Below are 17787 nucleotides of genomic sequence, written 5' to 3' on the forward strand. Positions count from 1 at the left end.
TGAATCACTTACGGCCCGGTTCTTTATTTAAAGCCAGACAGGGCCCAGGCTCTATCCCATCGGAGATAGGCTCTGTACCTCGGAGGGTTGGGCCATGGCAAGGTGGTTCAGAAACACTGACCTAGATCACTGTTAAAGATCACTAAATGGCCCACGGCACATTAACAGATCACTTGGCCTGCGACACATTCACAAATCAATTATATGACTTGGGGTACTGTTCCGGATCACTCAAGAAGCTTGTGGTGCATTACCAAATCACTCAAGAAGCTTGTGGTGCATTCCCAAATCACTACCTAAGTTACTTATCCCGCTGTTTCAGATCACATACAATGCCCACGACACATTTTAAGATCATTTGAGTTACTTGCGGCGCATTAGCAGATCACTTAAGTGGCCCACGGCACATTTATAGATTAATTATGTTACCTCGGATTGACCCTGTTCCAGATCATTCAAGTGTCTTGCAGTAAATTTTGAAACCAATGAAGTAGCCCACACTTTTCAAAATGTTGAGCACCCTTGGTCTAATATTTTAATGCTCCGGAAGTCATTAACGGGGACTTCTGCAGTATACAATGACACACCAATCAAATGTTTGGTTACAATTACCAAATCTTTACTGTATTTTCATTTCCAGTTTAGGAACCAAGTTCCACAGGCGATAAATGTGATGATATCAAAGCATACGGCTCAACCCATGAACCCATTGCCCAAATGTGGCCCTCGGAATCATGTGATGTGGCCCGTGACCTCAAACCCAACTTTGTAAAAATGAACTAAGTGGCACATTTTTACAGACAACTTAAGTAAAACGCGGTGCGGTTTCACATCACTTGGGTCCGTGGTGCATTCCCATATCACTTCAGTGACCTGCGACGCAGTTACAGAGTACTTATGCCGCCCGTGGTGCATTTCCACGTCAGTCAAGTTACCCGCAGCACAATTCTAGATCACTCAAGCATCTGGCGACACATTTACAGATCCCATAAGTGACCCGCTGTTCATAAGTTCAAGATGTTCTCTGTTAGCCCGCGCGGTACGTTTTCATACTAGTGAAGTGACCCGCACTCTTAAAGATTGAGTACCCTTATATTACAGCATAGTTTTCCAACTAGTGCTCTGCGGATCCCTATGATTTCGGTACCAGAAGCTGTGAAATATTTCATCAATAATGTTATGAAAATATCAAATGTATTTCCGGCATGCCGGCAAATAGCGAGGGATGCCAATATGCCGGAAAATTCGAGGCACAGATTCTGAGAAAATCTTAAATATCTAGACTCTCCTAGAAGGTGCTAAGACTATGTGCCTAGAGGGGCGAATTGTGTTTGTTGGATTGTCCCGTATTTTATGGAACAGGCAAATTGTCCCATATTATTAGGCTCTTGGGAGGGGCGGTCGTTCCCATCGCCCTTCCCCTTCCTCTCGATCCGCACCTGACTGAATGGAGGCAGGCGTCTTCAGCTCCGAATTGAGCGGAGTCGAGAATTTTCATCTGCGAATGAAGCCGAGACACAGACATCTTCAGCTGCGAATGAAGCAGAACAGAACAACTTTAGATTCGAATGAAGCAAAAGCAGATATAGTCAGCTGTGAATGAAGCCGAGGCTGACATCCTCAGCTTCAAATGAAACGAAGACAGACATCTTGAGCTATGATGGAGCAGAGCAGAACAACTTGAGCTGCGAATAGAACGGAGGCAGGTGGATCCAGGCGAAAGTGTCGATGAAGCGACTTATTGTGTAGACGCATCTGATCATCTCGTACTTTACGGGACAGACAAATGTTCCCCCATATTATTCGACTCTTGGGAGGAGTGATCGCACCCCCATCACCTCATTCCTCCTGCATCCGCGATCGCGCTAACGCCATTATTTTTATGATTTTATGGTTGACCTCAGCGGTGACTAACTTTTTTATTTTAAGTGTTATATTTTTGTTTTTTCATGTTGAAAGCACACACACACACAGAGGCTCAAACACTAAGAAAACCATTGGGGGGTGGGGCAGTGGCGGATTAAAGTCGGTCGACGTCCCCGGCGCACAAGAAAATACTGGACCTCTTCCTTAAATTATAAAAATATGTGAAGTTTTAGTTTTTTGGGGCCCTTTAGAAATCGAGGCCCTGGGCGCTCGCCCGGTGCGCCCGCCGTTAAATCTGCCTCTGGGAGGGTATTGTTTCTGAACGTCCTGTATATACGGGATTCAAGGGAGTCCTCGTGTGGTGCATTTTATATTCGTGAAATTTTGATTTTGGGAGCTCTTAATTTTCGGTACCTATGCTGAACATATAGCTGATCTATGGAAGTGGTTTTCAACCTGTAGTCCCTCCCCCCCCCCCCCCGGGCGTCCTTGGAGAGGTACCGGGGGGGGGGCGGGTCTGTAAGCTAAAGCGAACGAAAGTTGCCATATTAAGAAATAGCAGAAAGGCAAGCAAACTCCCGTTACGGAGCCAGCTGACGCTTTCGCTCTCGACGCGCCCGAAGCGCGTCGGACCAGGTGTCCTGCGGGAGAAATATAAGGCGGCGTCAAATAAAAAGAAGCACGATCCAACCCACACGGGTAAAAGGCTTATATCCCGGGAGGGACAGAGCCTGGGTCGTGTCAGGTCTGGGGGGGGGGGGGGTTCTGTGAGCTTGGATGAGAAAATAATCGGCTGAATGTTCTTACATTATTATGTGCTGAATATAATTCTGTAAATGGCCGCGACCTTCGGCCTTCATCTACACTTTTTGTGCAGAGGGACACAAAAAAGTTAAGAACCTCCTCACATCTAGGATATCTATGAAAGATGTGCTTTCTATAAGAAAGATAACACGTACAACGGGAGAAGCTATTTTGTGCTCCTCGAATGAGATGGAGTCCATGGACCCCCATGCTAATATAATGAGAGCTACGGAAAGAAAGGTGGGGGGCAAAATTTATATCAAAAAATTATTCAGTTTATAGCAATGTAAAAACAATCAGTTTTTTTTTCTCATCTGCGCTTACTTATTCCCGGCCCATTAATAATGCCGTCTTAACGCATGAGGCCCACCGAGCACAGCCCGCGGGGGGAGCAAGTGCAAAGGGTGTCTCGGGATACTGACACCTTTGGACTTTTTCCTTGTTAGAAACTTTGAATTCCTTTTCTTGGCTTAATTTAACGAGATTCCTTATTTTGTTACGCATTGTACGTTTACTCTCAAAACTGGCACATGGTAATTATACTTGATTATAATTACCAATTATAATTAATTATTTTGAAGGCCTTTTGAGCATTATTTTTTTTAATTGGAATCATACGACGGACAGTTGATTATATAAAGTAAAGGCCGCTTTAGCACCTACGGGACGCCCTGCGTAAAGGACTAAAAAATCGTTTGTCCAAGGCCCGAACTTATGAGAAGGAGGCTCTGATTGTGCCGGGGAGACGGGATGGTTGGTCCCAAATGGTTGAGGTTTTTGAAAGTGGCACGTGCGTCGTAAATGGTCATTTAATGTAAAATGTCATTTCAGGCTCAGCTGGACGAAATGGAATCATTACGCAACTCGATCCCGAGGAACATCGAGAAAATCAATATCGATTACCCCAGTGAAGAAGACTGAAGAACTATCAAATAAAACGATCAATGAATTTATTTGATCGTATTGATCAGTGAAAAACAATTAAAGACGTCTTGGACAATCCTATAAATGATCGGTAATCACCGTTTTTTTATATACACACACACATATACATGTTTTCATATAACTTAGCTCTAATTTACATATTTACGGTAAATATTTTTCACACAATCAGAATTTTGATACATGTGTAAAAATGATTAACATTTTATTTTCCTCGAAAATTTTATAATTTGTGATAAATATGAAAAATTTAATGCAATTTTTTCCATTTATATATATGTTACGGTAAATGCGATAAATGCGTTGATTATAAATAGCATCCGGTTATTATGCATACTTATTGAGCATAAAATATTATGAGCATTGTTTGCCTAAATTAATCATTTTTACCGGTTATGTGCATATCATAATATTTTTATGCACATTACCCGAGCGTCGTTGATAAATTTAATAAGTACTCAAAAAAAAATTGAGAACTGAAATGACCCACCTTAAAATTTACATGATAATTATTTCATTTTTTCATAATTCGGTAGTAATTATTTTTACGATAAATAATGTCATCAGCAATAATGTCTATGTTACGCGAAAAATAAATCTGGTTACTATACATAATCGCTGAGGACTTTGGTGAGTTTGATAACGTTCCCATAAAATTTTTAAAATTTAACCGGTGATTACTCATAGTACCCAAGCGTCGCGTCGTTGGTAAATTTAACAAGTACTAAATAAATTATCACTTTTACCAGTGGTTATGCATAATCAGGGTCGCAACTAGATATTTTGTTACCCTGGGCAGCAGGCATTTTGGCGCCCCTTGTAATGTAGAAGAAGCACTTAAAGGGTGAATTCGGTGCCCCTTCTGGTTCAGCGCCCGGGGCACAGATCCGCCTGCTCCCCCCCAACTCTAGTTGCGGCCCTGTGCATAATACCCAAGTGTCGCGTCGTTGGTAAACATGATAAATCGTACCATACAAGTATGATACATGATGGTTTATACATGTATCATTATATTGGAGTACGATTATTATCATTATATCGGCGTCCAATTATGTTTATACATACTAGACTCATTTAAATATTTTTCCATATTGGTGAAATTCACCAATTACACAAGGGTATTATGCATAATCGCAGATAAAGGCGATAAATTTCAAGTGTTTATGAAATTTGCTAACGACACTTGGTTATTATGCATAACCGCCAGTAAAAGTGATTAATTTATCGAACTTATCAAGACGATTGTGTGATAAGTATGCGTAATAACCGATTTATAACATTTACCGTGAGATATATGTAAAGGGCTAGCAGGGCCGCAACTAGGGAAGCAAGCGAGTCTCGTGCCTCGGGCGCTGGACCGGGGGGGGGGGGGCGCAAATTTTATTCTCAAACGTCTCCTTCAACATTACAAGGCAACACTAAAATCAGGGCCGTCTTAAGAGCATCGTGGGCCCTCAGGCCAAATGATATTTCTGAGGCCCTACCTGGCCAATTCTCGAAAAATTCAACTACTTCTCGTTTTTCCGAGGCCCTTCTTCTCTTGAGGCCCCCCGGGCCCATCCGTTAAGGCGGCACTGCCTAAAATGCGCACTTGCCCCGGGTTACCAAGCATATACTAGTTGTGGCCCTGAGGGCTAGGATTTTTATGACCAACAGAAACTTATAACCGACAGAACATGTTCCATCGAGTACAATACGGGAAAATTACAGGAAATCACCAATCATTGTCTAAAATGATACTAGAGGTACACAAATAAAATAGCTAATAATTGCTAATATCGCCGAAAAATCGCTAGTCATTGCCAGAAAACGATGTCAAAGATGAGTAATATTGTCAGCTATTGGTAAAATGACTAATTACGGGAAATGAAGCAAGTGAGCTTGGGAGCGGGAGGATCCCCCTATTCATTGTTATGCTGAAATATGCAAAACATGCTGTATATATGCCTTAAATTCCGTAGATCATGGGAAAATGTCACAAAACTACTGAAAATCATGAAAAAATGCTCCCGTAAAAATATAAAAATAGAGAAATAAGCAAAAGATGCATAAAACATATGCAAAGTCATAGAAATCACAGCCTTATTTATCAACATGGTTTTGATAGTCATTGAAAATTCTTATACAGTTGAATCCCGTTTTAACGAATACCGTTAGTGAAAATCTCGTTTTAACGAACACTTTTCTAATCCCCACCCCCACCCCCAGATAAGTTCGTATAGGAACAACGACACGACCTGGAATTCCTTTACAACGAAATTTCGTTGCAACGAAGTGATTTCTTCGGTCTCTTGGACATAGGTGGAGATAGACTCGGAAGTCTGGGGGGGGGGGGGGGGCGGCACGGTGATTATTTCTGGTGGGGAGGGGGGGCACGATGATGATGATGTCAGTTCATATATGCATATATGCATTAAATCAGTAAACTTCACCTTTGACGTGGGGGAGGCAATGCCCCCTCCCCGTATCTCCGCCCATGCTCTTGAAGTTCGCTATAACGGGATTCGACAGTATTGCATTACTCTTGGAAGCATTTATTTAATTTCTCTTTTACAATACTGAATTTATGAATTCATTTATTTATTGTTAATAAATGAATTTATAAATTGTACAAGAAGTTAAAGCCTTCGTATGATAGCGGAGAGTGACGTCATCATTGTGTAAGTCGCCATCTGGTGGCAACGTCAGCAGTCGTGAGCTTGGCCTGAGTCTGGTCCGGCCGTCCATGTACGGTCCCTTTCAGTGTACACGAGCTCCAAGGAAAGATTGAGAGACTCGGTGCCTCTGTAGTCTAGTGCGTTCACCCGGAAAGTGAAAGGACGTGGGTTCGATTCCCCGCAGGGGCAATTGAATTTTCTCTCTTTCCAAAATATATCTTCGCAACATCCAGTTGTTAAAGCCTTTGTACAAGAAGTGCCTGGATATGCCAGTTTGTTTCCTGTCCAAAGAAAATATCTGGCGTTTGAAATTTTAATTGAGCAGAATCAGAACTGAAATTTCACGCCAGGATTTGGGAAATGTGCTGCCATCTATTGAAACAAATAACCAACCTAAACTTTTCCGTTTGATATTTTCTTACTAGGTAGCAGCACCAACCCAATGATCAGACTCCGATGAGATCCAGGTTAACTCACGATTTTGAATTACTGTATATACCAGGGGTTCTCTCTTAACCTATGGATTGCGACCTAAAATTTGGGTCACGGGGGCTCTTGAGATGGGTCATAAGAAGTCACTTATAATCCAGGATTAATTAAAATTACTTCCTAATAGAAAAAGATTCCAGCTCTGATGCCAACACAAGAATTAATGAAAAAATAATTATTAAAATTAATGAAAGATAATTGGAAATTAAAGAGAGAAATGATTTACGAATTAATGCAAAAATTCAGAATATATATGAAAGAAATAATGAAATAATTTTGAGAGTTATTGAAGGCTTTTATTAACTTGTAGCCTGGGCCGCAACTAGGTGCCTGGTCACCCGGGCAAGGGTATGTGAGTGTTTTAATACGGCCCTGATGACGTCATAAATGTGCATGTAAAAAGAAATATAATGGCGGCATGTTTTTTTGTCGGTTCTACTTATAACAGGTGGAAATCACCAATCACAAAAAAAAATTACAAATCTTGCCTTTTTCTGTGTAATTTGTATATTTGTAAATATTTTTGTTGTGCGTGAATTAATTAATTCGCGTAATTAATTAATCAATGCAAATTTGTGTTTTGCGTTAGCCTTTAATCTGTCGAAGATCGGATAACAATCACAATAAAGTCGCCAATTGGCGATTTTTTCCATAAATCTTTTGGTGTAACCCCTATTTTTCTTTTGTAATAATAATGATGGGATGTCGCCAAAAAAAATCACCAAGGAAGACAGTGTAAGGGTTAGAATGTATTACTGACGGTATTAACATTGTTTTTTCTTTTTAATTATAGAATATTTTTTTAATGCAATTTAGTTATTATGTACGTAGTAGTGTCTAAATGCAATGTAATGTGATGAAAAATGATCTGGCTGGTTGGCTCGAAACCAACCTCCATAACTAGTCTGTTTTATGTAATTTTTTTTTACCTTGATTGAAATTAAAAATTTAATTTTGAACCATGTGTTTGTGCCAATGTGTTTCGATGTGTTCTCTACCACAGTGGTTCTCAACCTTTCTTTGTCCATGGCCCCCTTTCAACCATTTCTTATTCCTATGGCCCCCCTCTTGCGAACACGAATAATTTTCTACCCCCCCCCCCCCCCGTTTTTCCATTAGAAGATAGTTATTCAAAAATTGTCTGAAGTATATAAATATGTTTCAATCAATGTAAATTCTGCGCTTGAAGACGACACAAAGTCATCAAGTTACTGTAAATACAATTACAACGCCACAACAGGCAAAATGCCCAACGAGGTGGCTGAGAAAAAGATGCCCATAAAAATATGGATGTCATATATTTCAAAAATACAGCAACCCAATTAAAAATGTAATTAACAAAAATTATAAACAATATATATATACATGATAAAATACTATACAATGCCCATAAAGAATACTTATGGTTGTCTTATTCTAAGAATGGATAGCTTCTCGATTTACCCCACCATGTTTGTCGTATTTTTTTTTTAAACGTGTCAAATGTGTTACAATCTACTACCTACGGGGGTAACCGTACTAAAAGTTCATGGTCCATCCTATCCATCCCATTGAAAATTTTGAATACATCGATCATATCTCCTCGACACCTGTGTTCATCCAATGTAAACATATTCAAAAAATGAAGTCTATCTTCATAACTCAAGCCCCGTGTGCCAATAAGGACACGCGTAGCTCTTCTCTGCACCCCTTCAACCAAGTGTATGTCCCTCTGTATCCATGACGAACTAAGCCTCGAAAAAGCGGAAGAATGACTAGGAGAACGCGAAGAGACCTTTTTGAAAATGAAACCGAACATTCTATTCGCTTTTTTCACCACCGCTGAACAATGTTCAGAAAACCTAAGCCGCTCGTCAATGAGAATGCCTTCTGGAAATCAAGGTAAACAACGTCGACATTTTTGCTCTTACCCAAAGCCTTAGTCACGTGATCATAGAAGCAAAGGAGGTTAGTTACACATGACTTCCCCTTCCTGAACCCATGCTGATTTTTCCGACAATACATTATTCTCGTCTATCCACTTCACAAACTGCCTTTTGATGATAGTTTCCAAAATTTTCGAGATGGAGCTCGTCAAACTCACTGGACGATAATTGGACACCGCTTCTCTACTATTCTTCTTAAATATCGGAACAACATTAGCAAGTTTCCAATCCCTTGGGACGATACCCTCAGTAACACTGCTCCTATATATCTGTGCGACTGGCCCCAACAATTTATTAGCACATTCCCTGAGGATCCTGGGATAGATATTTTCTGGTGCTTTGCTTGAACATACATTTCTTAGAAGATTTAGGACCTCCACGTCTTCTACTTGAATATCGTTGAGGGTTTTATTACCCCATGCAACACCCGTATATCGAATATCATTATCTCCATTAAAAACCAACGCGAAAAAGTCATTGAAAGCACTACACATGTCTACATTGCTTTCTAACCCAGACCCTCCTATCGAGAGGGGGCCAACCGTCCCATTATTGACGCATCGAAAAAATGATTTTAAGTCAAAAATAATGTTATCTGCCACCCTAGATTCAACTTCCTTTTTAGTATCCCTTATCACTCTCTTCAACACTCTTTTTTTATCAGTAAACAATGATAGGTCACGTCGTCCACTTTTATACTCTCCGAATGCTCTTTTCTTTTCAAGATAAAGGTTACGCACGCTATCCGTGAACCATAGAGGGTGCGATGTACAAATACGCTTTTTTCGAACAAAGGCTATGACGTCGTGCACAACAGAGGACAGCTTCGTACTAAATTCTTCCCATTGACTTACCACCCCCACTGATTCCAACCGGTCTTTGAAAACTTCCGCTAACCTTCCTCTCAAAACATCAAAGTTAGTTCTCCGAAAACAAGGAACCAGTCTTTTGTTATCAACCTTACCTGAGGGTGAGGTTACAGTGAAATCTGACGATACGATGATCACTGGAAGAAAACTCTTCCCCCACCGAAACATGTTCAACAAGATCCTCAGAACTAGTAAGAACTAAATCCAAAATAGCATTACCCCTAGTGGCTTCTGATACATGCTGATACAAAAAAATTTCGAGCGCCAACTTAAGAAAGTCTCTTTCATACTGATCTCTAGATGAAAGGTTCACCCAATCAATACCTGGGTAATTGAAATCCCCTAGTCTGAGAACCCTCTTACGCTTACACGTGTAGGAAAATTCACCATGGATGAAATTTGTATTATTTCAAATTAGTTTATTTTTGTGTAAATGATTGTGGTTTCGTTGAGAAAATGTCAGTTGTAGCTTCCAAAATACGCATTCTTGTAGTGATAAAAATCGCAAAAAGTGGTAGCAAGCAGTTTTATTAATTTTATTCTCTTCATGCGGATAAAAGTAGTTAAGAGTAGCCACACAAATTAATCACAATTGTAAAGTTCAACCTTTCACATCGTTTTCAATAATGTATCAAGGATACAGGTTCATGTTGTAGCCATACTATGAACTTAAAAAAATGAACTAAAATACGTGTGAAAAATTTTTAAATATTTGTTTGAAACATTCATTCCAGAGAAATCATGTGCGCAGTCACAGGGCTGGATTAACCATTAAGCAAAATAAGCAAGTGCTTAGGGCATCAGTACTAAAGGGGCACCACCAAAAAGATATCATATGGCATTTTATTTTTAATGCACGATTTTTTTTCAACATCGATCATCCGATAGAAGATTCTAAAGCTGGGCTTTCCTAGGAGCAGGTTTCCTGTGCCACGCGCAACGTGATTCACCCAGCGCGACACGCCGTCCACTCACCAGTAAGAAAAGCAGCGTGACTGTTTTCCTACAGAGCGCAATACCCCCCACGACAGCGCTTTACGTCCGGCGTGATTGGCCGACTGCTTCTGGAGGAGTCAAATGCGTCGTGCGCCGCGGTTTTGCCGATATTCTCTTCACTCTCTTGTGTGTTTTCCTTCCCTTCCCTTCAAACCGGAGCATGCAGACGACAGAGTAGCTGATGCCAAAGCCATATACTTTACATAGCCGCCCTGATCTGATGCGTCTCGCTAGGAAAACACAAACGCGTGGCGTGATTATGTAACACGTTTCTGTCGGCGCGAAATAGTCTAATTCGGTTCACGCTACGCAACAAACCTATTCCTAGGAAAACCCAGCTTGAAATTTTAAGAACACTTGATTGTAATAGTTGAAGATCATTATCACAAGGATGGCACAAAAGATGAGAAACTAATAAAACTAGACCACATTATTTTGCTGAGTTTTTTGATTAGCTCTTCACAATTTTCATAAAGTACGCCCAGGGCTGTCTCTTAACATTATCACACACCCGCATACAAAGCGATTTTTCTGAGAGAGGCACTACTACCTAGCTAAAAATTCCTACCTACCTATTTGCATATTTACTCTAGAAAACCGGAACCAGATCTAATTGTCACTTGGTTGCCAGAAGTGCTCAGGTGGGCCCATGCGGTAAACCAAGTTCTACACAATGAGGGCATGATTTTTGTGGGTCATTAGTGGATCAACTGTGTAGTTTGATCTATAGAAGTAAAAGAAATGCTACCAGGTGTAAATTACGAACTTGAGAATGTATCTAAAAAGAAAAAATACCCAATATATATAACGGTGAATCGTCAGAAATAATATACCTACTGGCAGGAACGCAACTGGATACCTAGTTAGCCGGGGCAACCACTCATTTAGGCACCCTCCCCCCCACGTAATGCTGAAGGATAGGTTAAATGGTTAAATCTGCGCCCCCTTTTTAATGCGCCCGGGGCACCAGACTCTCCTGCTCCCCCTCCCCCAACTACTTGCGGCACTGCCTATTGGTAATATTATGGCCATTCTAAGATTCAATGGTTTCTCCTTGGAGTGTTGTTACAGCCTTTATCTCATCAACCGTCCGTCGTAGTGGTATGGCTCTAATTTTAAATATTCTCAAAATGTGACCAGAAGTTACCCTGTACGAGTTTTGGGGATGAAAATACAGTGTACACAAAATAAAAAATGAAATTTTTATACGATCCTTCCCCCCCCCCCCGTCCTCTAACTTCCAATTAGACAGTAGTTGCTCTATCTCTACTGAGCCCAACAAACAAATTACATGTTTTTAACTGCATTATTCTCCGAGATATTCAAATCAAAATATCGGAGACCAGTCCGGGCTTAGGAGAATTTCACGGCCCAATGCAAAAAAAAAAAAAAAAATTGCGGCCCTCTCTAAAATTTTTTCATGTAGTTGCTCCCCGACTTACAAACTTTTCGAGTTACGAACATAAATCTTGAAATTTTGTTTTCACGAAAAGAACGAATTCTATCACACTCATTTTTTTTCATTATTTCAGGAACGCGTTGATGGTCTGGATCGTAATCAAACACGATATCCATTGAGAGGGAACGGCATTTAAATTAATTTTACAAAATTCATAGATTATTAATAATAATTAGCGCGTGGTCCACCTGCTGACACTTCATCGTGGCTCGAACCATATTGAACAGTCATAAAATTTTGTCATACATTTAAAGCGCTTCATCATCTCTTTATCAAATATACGTTGCAATTCGATAACTTTGATCATTTTTCGAATTTTTTATTGCTATTTTTGTGTAATTAATGTAAATTAATAGAACTAAAGGAACCAAGTACTGGAATTCCATGACCCCCACAAGAGTGGGGCTGACAGGCAGGATCGTCGTAATAGCATCATAGGCCCCCGAGCCAAAGGATTTTTTGGACGCCCTACATGGAAAATTCTCGAAAAATTGATAAATTGAATCTGGTAACCCTATCAAGACCACATAATCCGTGTTTTCACTTATTTGTTCGATCATCCATATTGTCCGAATGTTTTTGTGGAAAGAAATAATTACTTTTTCTACATAAAAAAAATCGATTATTGCAAATGCACGAATTTTGTTACCGAAATTTTCGTCTCATAAAAAAATTTTATGCCAAAAAATGACAAAGAACTCTCTTTCATCATCGCATGAGTTGCCTGAAATTTCGAGATTAAATGGCAGCGCCAACAGTATATAAATCAAGCCTCCGGAGAGAGTGTGATGTCAGCGGTCTCTGCCTTGGCAGTGCTAAGAACTGTGTTCCCCAACATCTTTTGTCGGAACATCACGTGACTCGGTGAAAACAAACACGACCCCCCCCCCCTGTTATTTTCTTATGGCGTAAATAGGAGTTTAAAACAATAAATTAAAAAATTAAAAATAATTTGAGCATGGACGAGATAATTCCAAAATTAATGAAAGTTATCATTTCAGCATTGATAAAAGTGATAATTCCAAAATTAGTGAAAAAATTAATGAAAGAGATAATAATAAAATTAATGAAAGATAATTCCAGAATGAAGGAAAGAGATAATAATAAAATTAATGAAAGATAATTCCAGAATTAATGAATTAATGAGATATAATTTCAGAATCAATGACAGAAATAATTCCAGCATTAATAAAAGAAATAATTTCAGCATTAATAAAAGAAATAATTTCAGCATTAATGAAAGAAACAAATCCAGAATTGATGAAAGCAATTATTTCAGAAGTAATGAAAGAAATAATAATTAATAAAGGAAATAATTCCAGAATTAATGAAAGAATATTCAAGAAATAATGAAGGAAAAGTCCAGAATTAATGAAAGAATATTCAAGAAATAATGAAGGAAAAGTCCAGAATTAATGAAAGAATATTCAAGAAATAATGAAGGAAAATTCCAGAATTAATGAAAGAATATTCAAGAAATAATGAAAGAATATTCAAGAATTAATGAAAGAATATTCAAGAATTAATGAAGGAAAATTCAAGAGATGATGAAAGAAATTATTCCACATTAATGAAAGGAATGATTCCAGTATTAATGAAATAAATAACTTAATCTTTTTTCACCTTTAAATGAGTTCTCTCTATCCTTTTTTTAAATCTTTAAAACCCAATATTTAGAGACCGAACTGTACATTTCTATGGACAAATTGCCAGGCGGGAAGTTTGTTTTCACCGAGTCACGTAATTTCCTTGCATTTGATGTCGCTGCAGTCGCGGATGGCTTGATGCTCCCTCCAGTAATAAGTTCGACCAGTAATGTCGTCTGCTTCTATTCAGGTTACTTGTTTTGGGCGTCTCCTTGTGTCCTGAAAAAATAACTGTACTGGCAGTTCGAACTTCCAGTTCTGTTTGTGAGGTTAGCTTGTAGGGAACCGACTTCTTCTCTGTCGTCTGCTCATTAAGAGGCACTTTGTTTTGGACGTCTCCTTATGCTCAAATAAAATAACCGAACTTATAGTTTGAATTTCCAGTTCAGTTCACGAGCTTTGTTTATAGGGAACTGAGCTGAATAAAGAATATAGTTTTTTTAATATGGACTTCATCGTCACCACATGAGTCACTTTTGAATTTGACATTAGATGGCAGCACATTACTATAAAGTGCAGTGTGGAAAAATTGACTTTTTACGATCTTACCTGTCGTCGGACGTGGAGGTCTTATGTTTTGGATGTCTCCTTGGGTCTTGAAAAAATTACTGAACTGGAAGATCTTTCTGGTCAGCTTATAAACTTTGTTCATGAGGAGCAAAACTGAATGAAGAATTATTTTTTTATACCTGAGCTTTTCGTCATCACTACATAAGGCACTTCTGATTTTGAAAGTAGGTAGCAGCACCAACAATATTTCTGAAAATGAATGTCTTAAAGTATTCTAGAGTATTAAATATTAATTTTAATTCCCTTAAAATTGTTAGTGCCATTGTGAATTCGCGGCAAATGCTACAAGGCAAAAAAAAAAAAAAACTACTTTGGCGGACGGCGTAACATTTCGAGTCACCCAGTATATACGGGTTTTGTCATTGCGTTACGCAATGACAAAACTGTTCATGTGAACATAATAATGATTCATTATCAGGATTTCAATCCCATCGGAAAATATAAATAATCAGATTTTTAATAAGAAAATTATCAATTTGTTGACTTCAATTTCGATGCGGTGAAAATCTGATATTTCGTTGGATGACAAGTTACCTTCAAGTGGCTTTTTGGCTATATTTATTAAATATAGTCCTTACTATATTTAATATACAGGGCGCATAGGTAACGGGGCATATGGCATTTTACTGGAGAACCATTAGTCCTAGAGGCATACTTCCAGTTGGAAAAAGTACCCGAATAATGTGTTGTACTCAGATATTTGATTCATGTTGCCAGGGGTTGCATAGTTATTAAAATAAAAATGTTAACTTTTTATGCGGACACCCTGTGCCCCAAAACTCAATTGGAAAGTTGTTTCCCGGTCTCCAACAAAAAAATTCAACGTGTGTAAGTGCAATATTCACTGAGATATTCGAAGAAAGTTGGGAAAAAACATCATTAAATGCGAGGAAACCATTTTACCCGCATTTAATGCTGTTTTTTTCCCCAAATTTCCTCAATTTTTCGAATTCGCATATTTCGGTGAATATTGCACTTAGAAACGTGAAATTATTTTAGTTGCCATCGGAAAAGACAGAGCAACAACTTCTTAATTGCGTTCTTTGGCACACAGGGATGGTATAAAAAGTTGTTTTTTTAATTTTATAACTAGACAACCCCTTACAACATGAATGACATATCTGAGTTGGGCACGTGATTTGGATACTTTTTCTAGTTGGGTATGTCTCTAAGACTAACGGCTCGCAAGTAGTGTCATACGCCCTGTTACCCTTGCAGTCTGCATATACACGTAAAAAAATAGTTTGAGACGAAATATAGTCGACTCTCGTTTTAACGAATACCGTTATAACGGAAAAAAATATCGTTTTAACGAAAACTTTTCTAATGCTCGGATAAGTTTACATAGGAACAATATAAAAATCTGCAATTCTTTTGGAACGAAATTTCTTTATTACTCCGGTCTCTTGGAGTTCATTATAATGGGGTTTGACTGTATTTCCCCCCAAAAAAACACTAAAAACCATACACAAACACTAAAAAACTTCAACACTAAAAACCATAAATTTTAGGTTGACAGATGTAAAGATACGCATTGAGCCGGTTGTGGACATTTCAAAATGAAGACTTACGTGAGAATTTATTGCACTTTTCTGAGAAATCAGCAGACGCAGTGAGTCTGAAATAAACGGATTTTAATTGCTTTAAATGTCGTCATACGCCATTTTAGAATTTTCTTTTCTAATGTCCACAACATTGTTCTTGCAGGATAGGAAAATTGCATTGAAATTATTTGGGATGTTGCAGGCCAGCAGCAGGCTTACGTAGTAGGGCAGTTAATAGGAAGCATTACAGTATATATTAAAAAAACTTTAAAGGTGTGGTGTCAATCTTAGTCCTACTAAGTCCCAATACATTATCTGCTTGGATTGCATATAGACAGTGCCGTCTTAAGGCATGGGCCCACCTGGGCACGGCCCGGGGGCCTCAAGAGAAGAGGGGCCTCACAAAAATTAGATCTTGTTGAAAATGTGGAGAATTTGCCTACTAGGGCCTCACAGAAATCACTTGGCCCGGGGACCCATGATGCTCTTAAGACGGCCCTGCATATAGAAACCAATCAGCAAACCAAATGACGTTAAGACCGTTTTAAATATGTTTAAATTCACGTTTTTCCTGTTAAATTGAAAGGAATGGCATAAGAACACTTGCGATTGAGACACAACAGCAAATTTATGCAATTACAGTTTCTTAAGTTATACAGCACAGTAGCTAAAAAAAAGAATTTCGCGGGTATTCTTCCCCCCATGTATGATTTGGTCTCTTGCAGTTCGTTATAACTGAATTCGACTTTATTTCTTTTCAGTGGAGGCAATGGGGGTTGGCACACCCCTCCCCAAATGAATGGTCAACAAATCTCTGTCTGCTTTCTTTATGGCAGCCCTCTTTGAATGAAAAGTCTTCGAACACACACAACACTTTCTGTCTTTACAGTTACTCCATTTTGCTGAAACCTCTTCTACAGTTTGTGTCAAGGCCTACTGTCACCCCGAAGTCGCGAACCCACCGAGATTACATGCAACGCTTTTTTTATTTCCTTCCTCATGTTAATGTTACTCGAATAGCGGAAAAATTGCGAATAATATATTCTATGCATTTTTTGTTTGAAATTGAATTTTTTTTAGTCAGAATGACTAAAAAAATTTAATTCCACAAACTTCTTCGTGGCCCCCGTATCAGTAGCCGTGGCTCCCCTTTAGCCAGATTTTCATCCGTGGCCCCCCTGGAATATCCTAGGGCCCCCCTGAGGTCATATGGCCCGCGGTTGAGAACCACTGCTCTACCATACAGGACCGTTTTAAGAGCGTCCTGGGCCCCCTGGCCAAATGATTTTTCTGAGGCCCTACCAGGCAAATTCTCGAAAATCTCAACCAAATCTCATTTTTGCGAGGCCCCTTTTCTCTTGAGGCCAACCGGACCGTGCCCGGGTGGGTCCATGCCTTAAGACGGCACTGCTACCATACACATATTTTGTGTTTAAAATAAATGTTAAGCGTTCTGGAGAAGAGACAGCGTTAATGTCTGGAATTGAAACATGTGAGCCGTATACGGTTGCAATTTCATACAAAATAAGTCGAACTCGGTTATAACGACATCAAAGATTCCGTAAATTTCTGTCGTTATAATCTTCCGTTTTCGAGATTTTTCATGAAGAAAAATATAATCGGATTCTGTTCAAGAAGCTGTTGTTTCATTATGATTAGCGTGACCATATTTTATCTACAGAAAACGGGAAAATTTATTGTGGGGGGTCATAAATAAGAGACATCACCATTTCTCGTCAAAAAATATCACCAAATGTTAGGGAAATCGCCAAATATGGCTAACGAATAACCCTAGAAGAGAAATACAGTAGATACTGAAAAATATGCAGTGGTTTAAAATGTATTTCACGATTAGGGGGGGGGGGGGTTAACAAGGAGATATTCATTTCTACACAATTTATAAATTATGCTTCTCTGATTCTAATAAAGATTAAGAATTAGAAAAACCGCTCTCTCTCTCTCGACGAAGATATATAAACAGGTGGTCAAAGACCTGACACGTGCTGGGAAAAAAAAACAC

General features: G+C 39.0%; 1 protein-coding gene across 2 annotated transcripts in view; it reads left to right on the top strand.

Moving 5' to 3' along the window:
* Nucleotides 1-3696, top strand: part of LOC149079639 (TBC1 domain family member 2B-like) — a 109240-nt gene extending 105544 nt beyond the window's left edge. For both annotated transcript variants that reach the window (XM_089240236.1, XM_089240235.1), the window contains exon 19: nucleotides 3502-3696. In XM_089240236.1, coding sequence (XP_089096362.1) covers nucleotides 3502-3591 — 90 coding nt within the window. In that variant the 3' untranslated portion in view covers nucleotides 3592-3696. The remainder of the gene's footprint in view (nucleotides 1-3501) is intronic.
* The last annotated feature ends 14091 nt before the right edge of the window (nucleotides 3697-17787 follow it).

The sequence above is a fragment of the Pholcus phalangioides genome, unplaced genomic scaffold (assembly GCF_987345545.1).
Source record: "Pholcus phalangioides strain wild (caught in Gottingen) unplaced genomic scaffold, Ppha-v1.0 ptg000012l_1, whole genome shotgun sequence".
In the NCBI taxonomy this organism is placed as follows: domain Eukaryota; kingdom Metazoa; phylum Arthropoda; class Arachnida; order Araneae; family Pholcidae; genus Pholcus; species Pholcus phalangioides.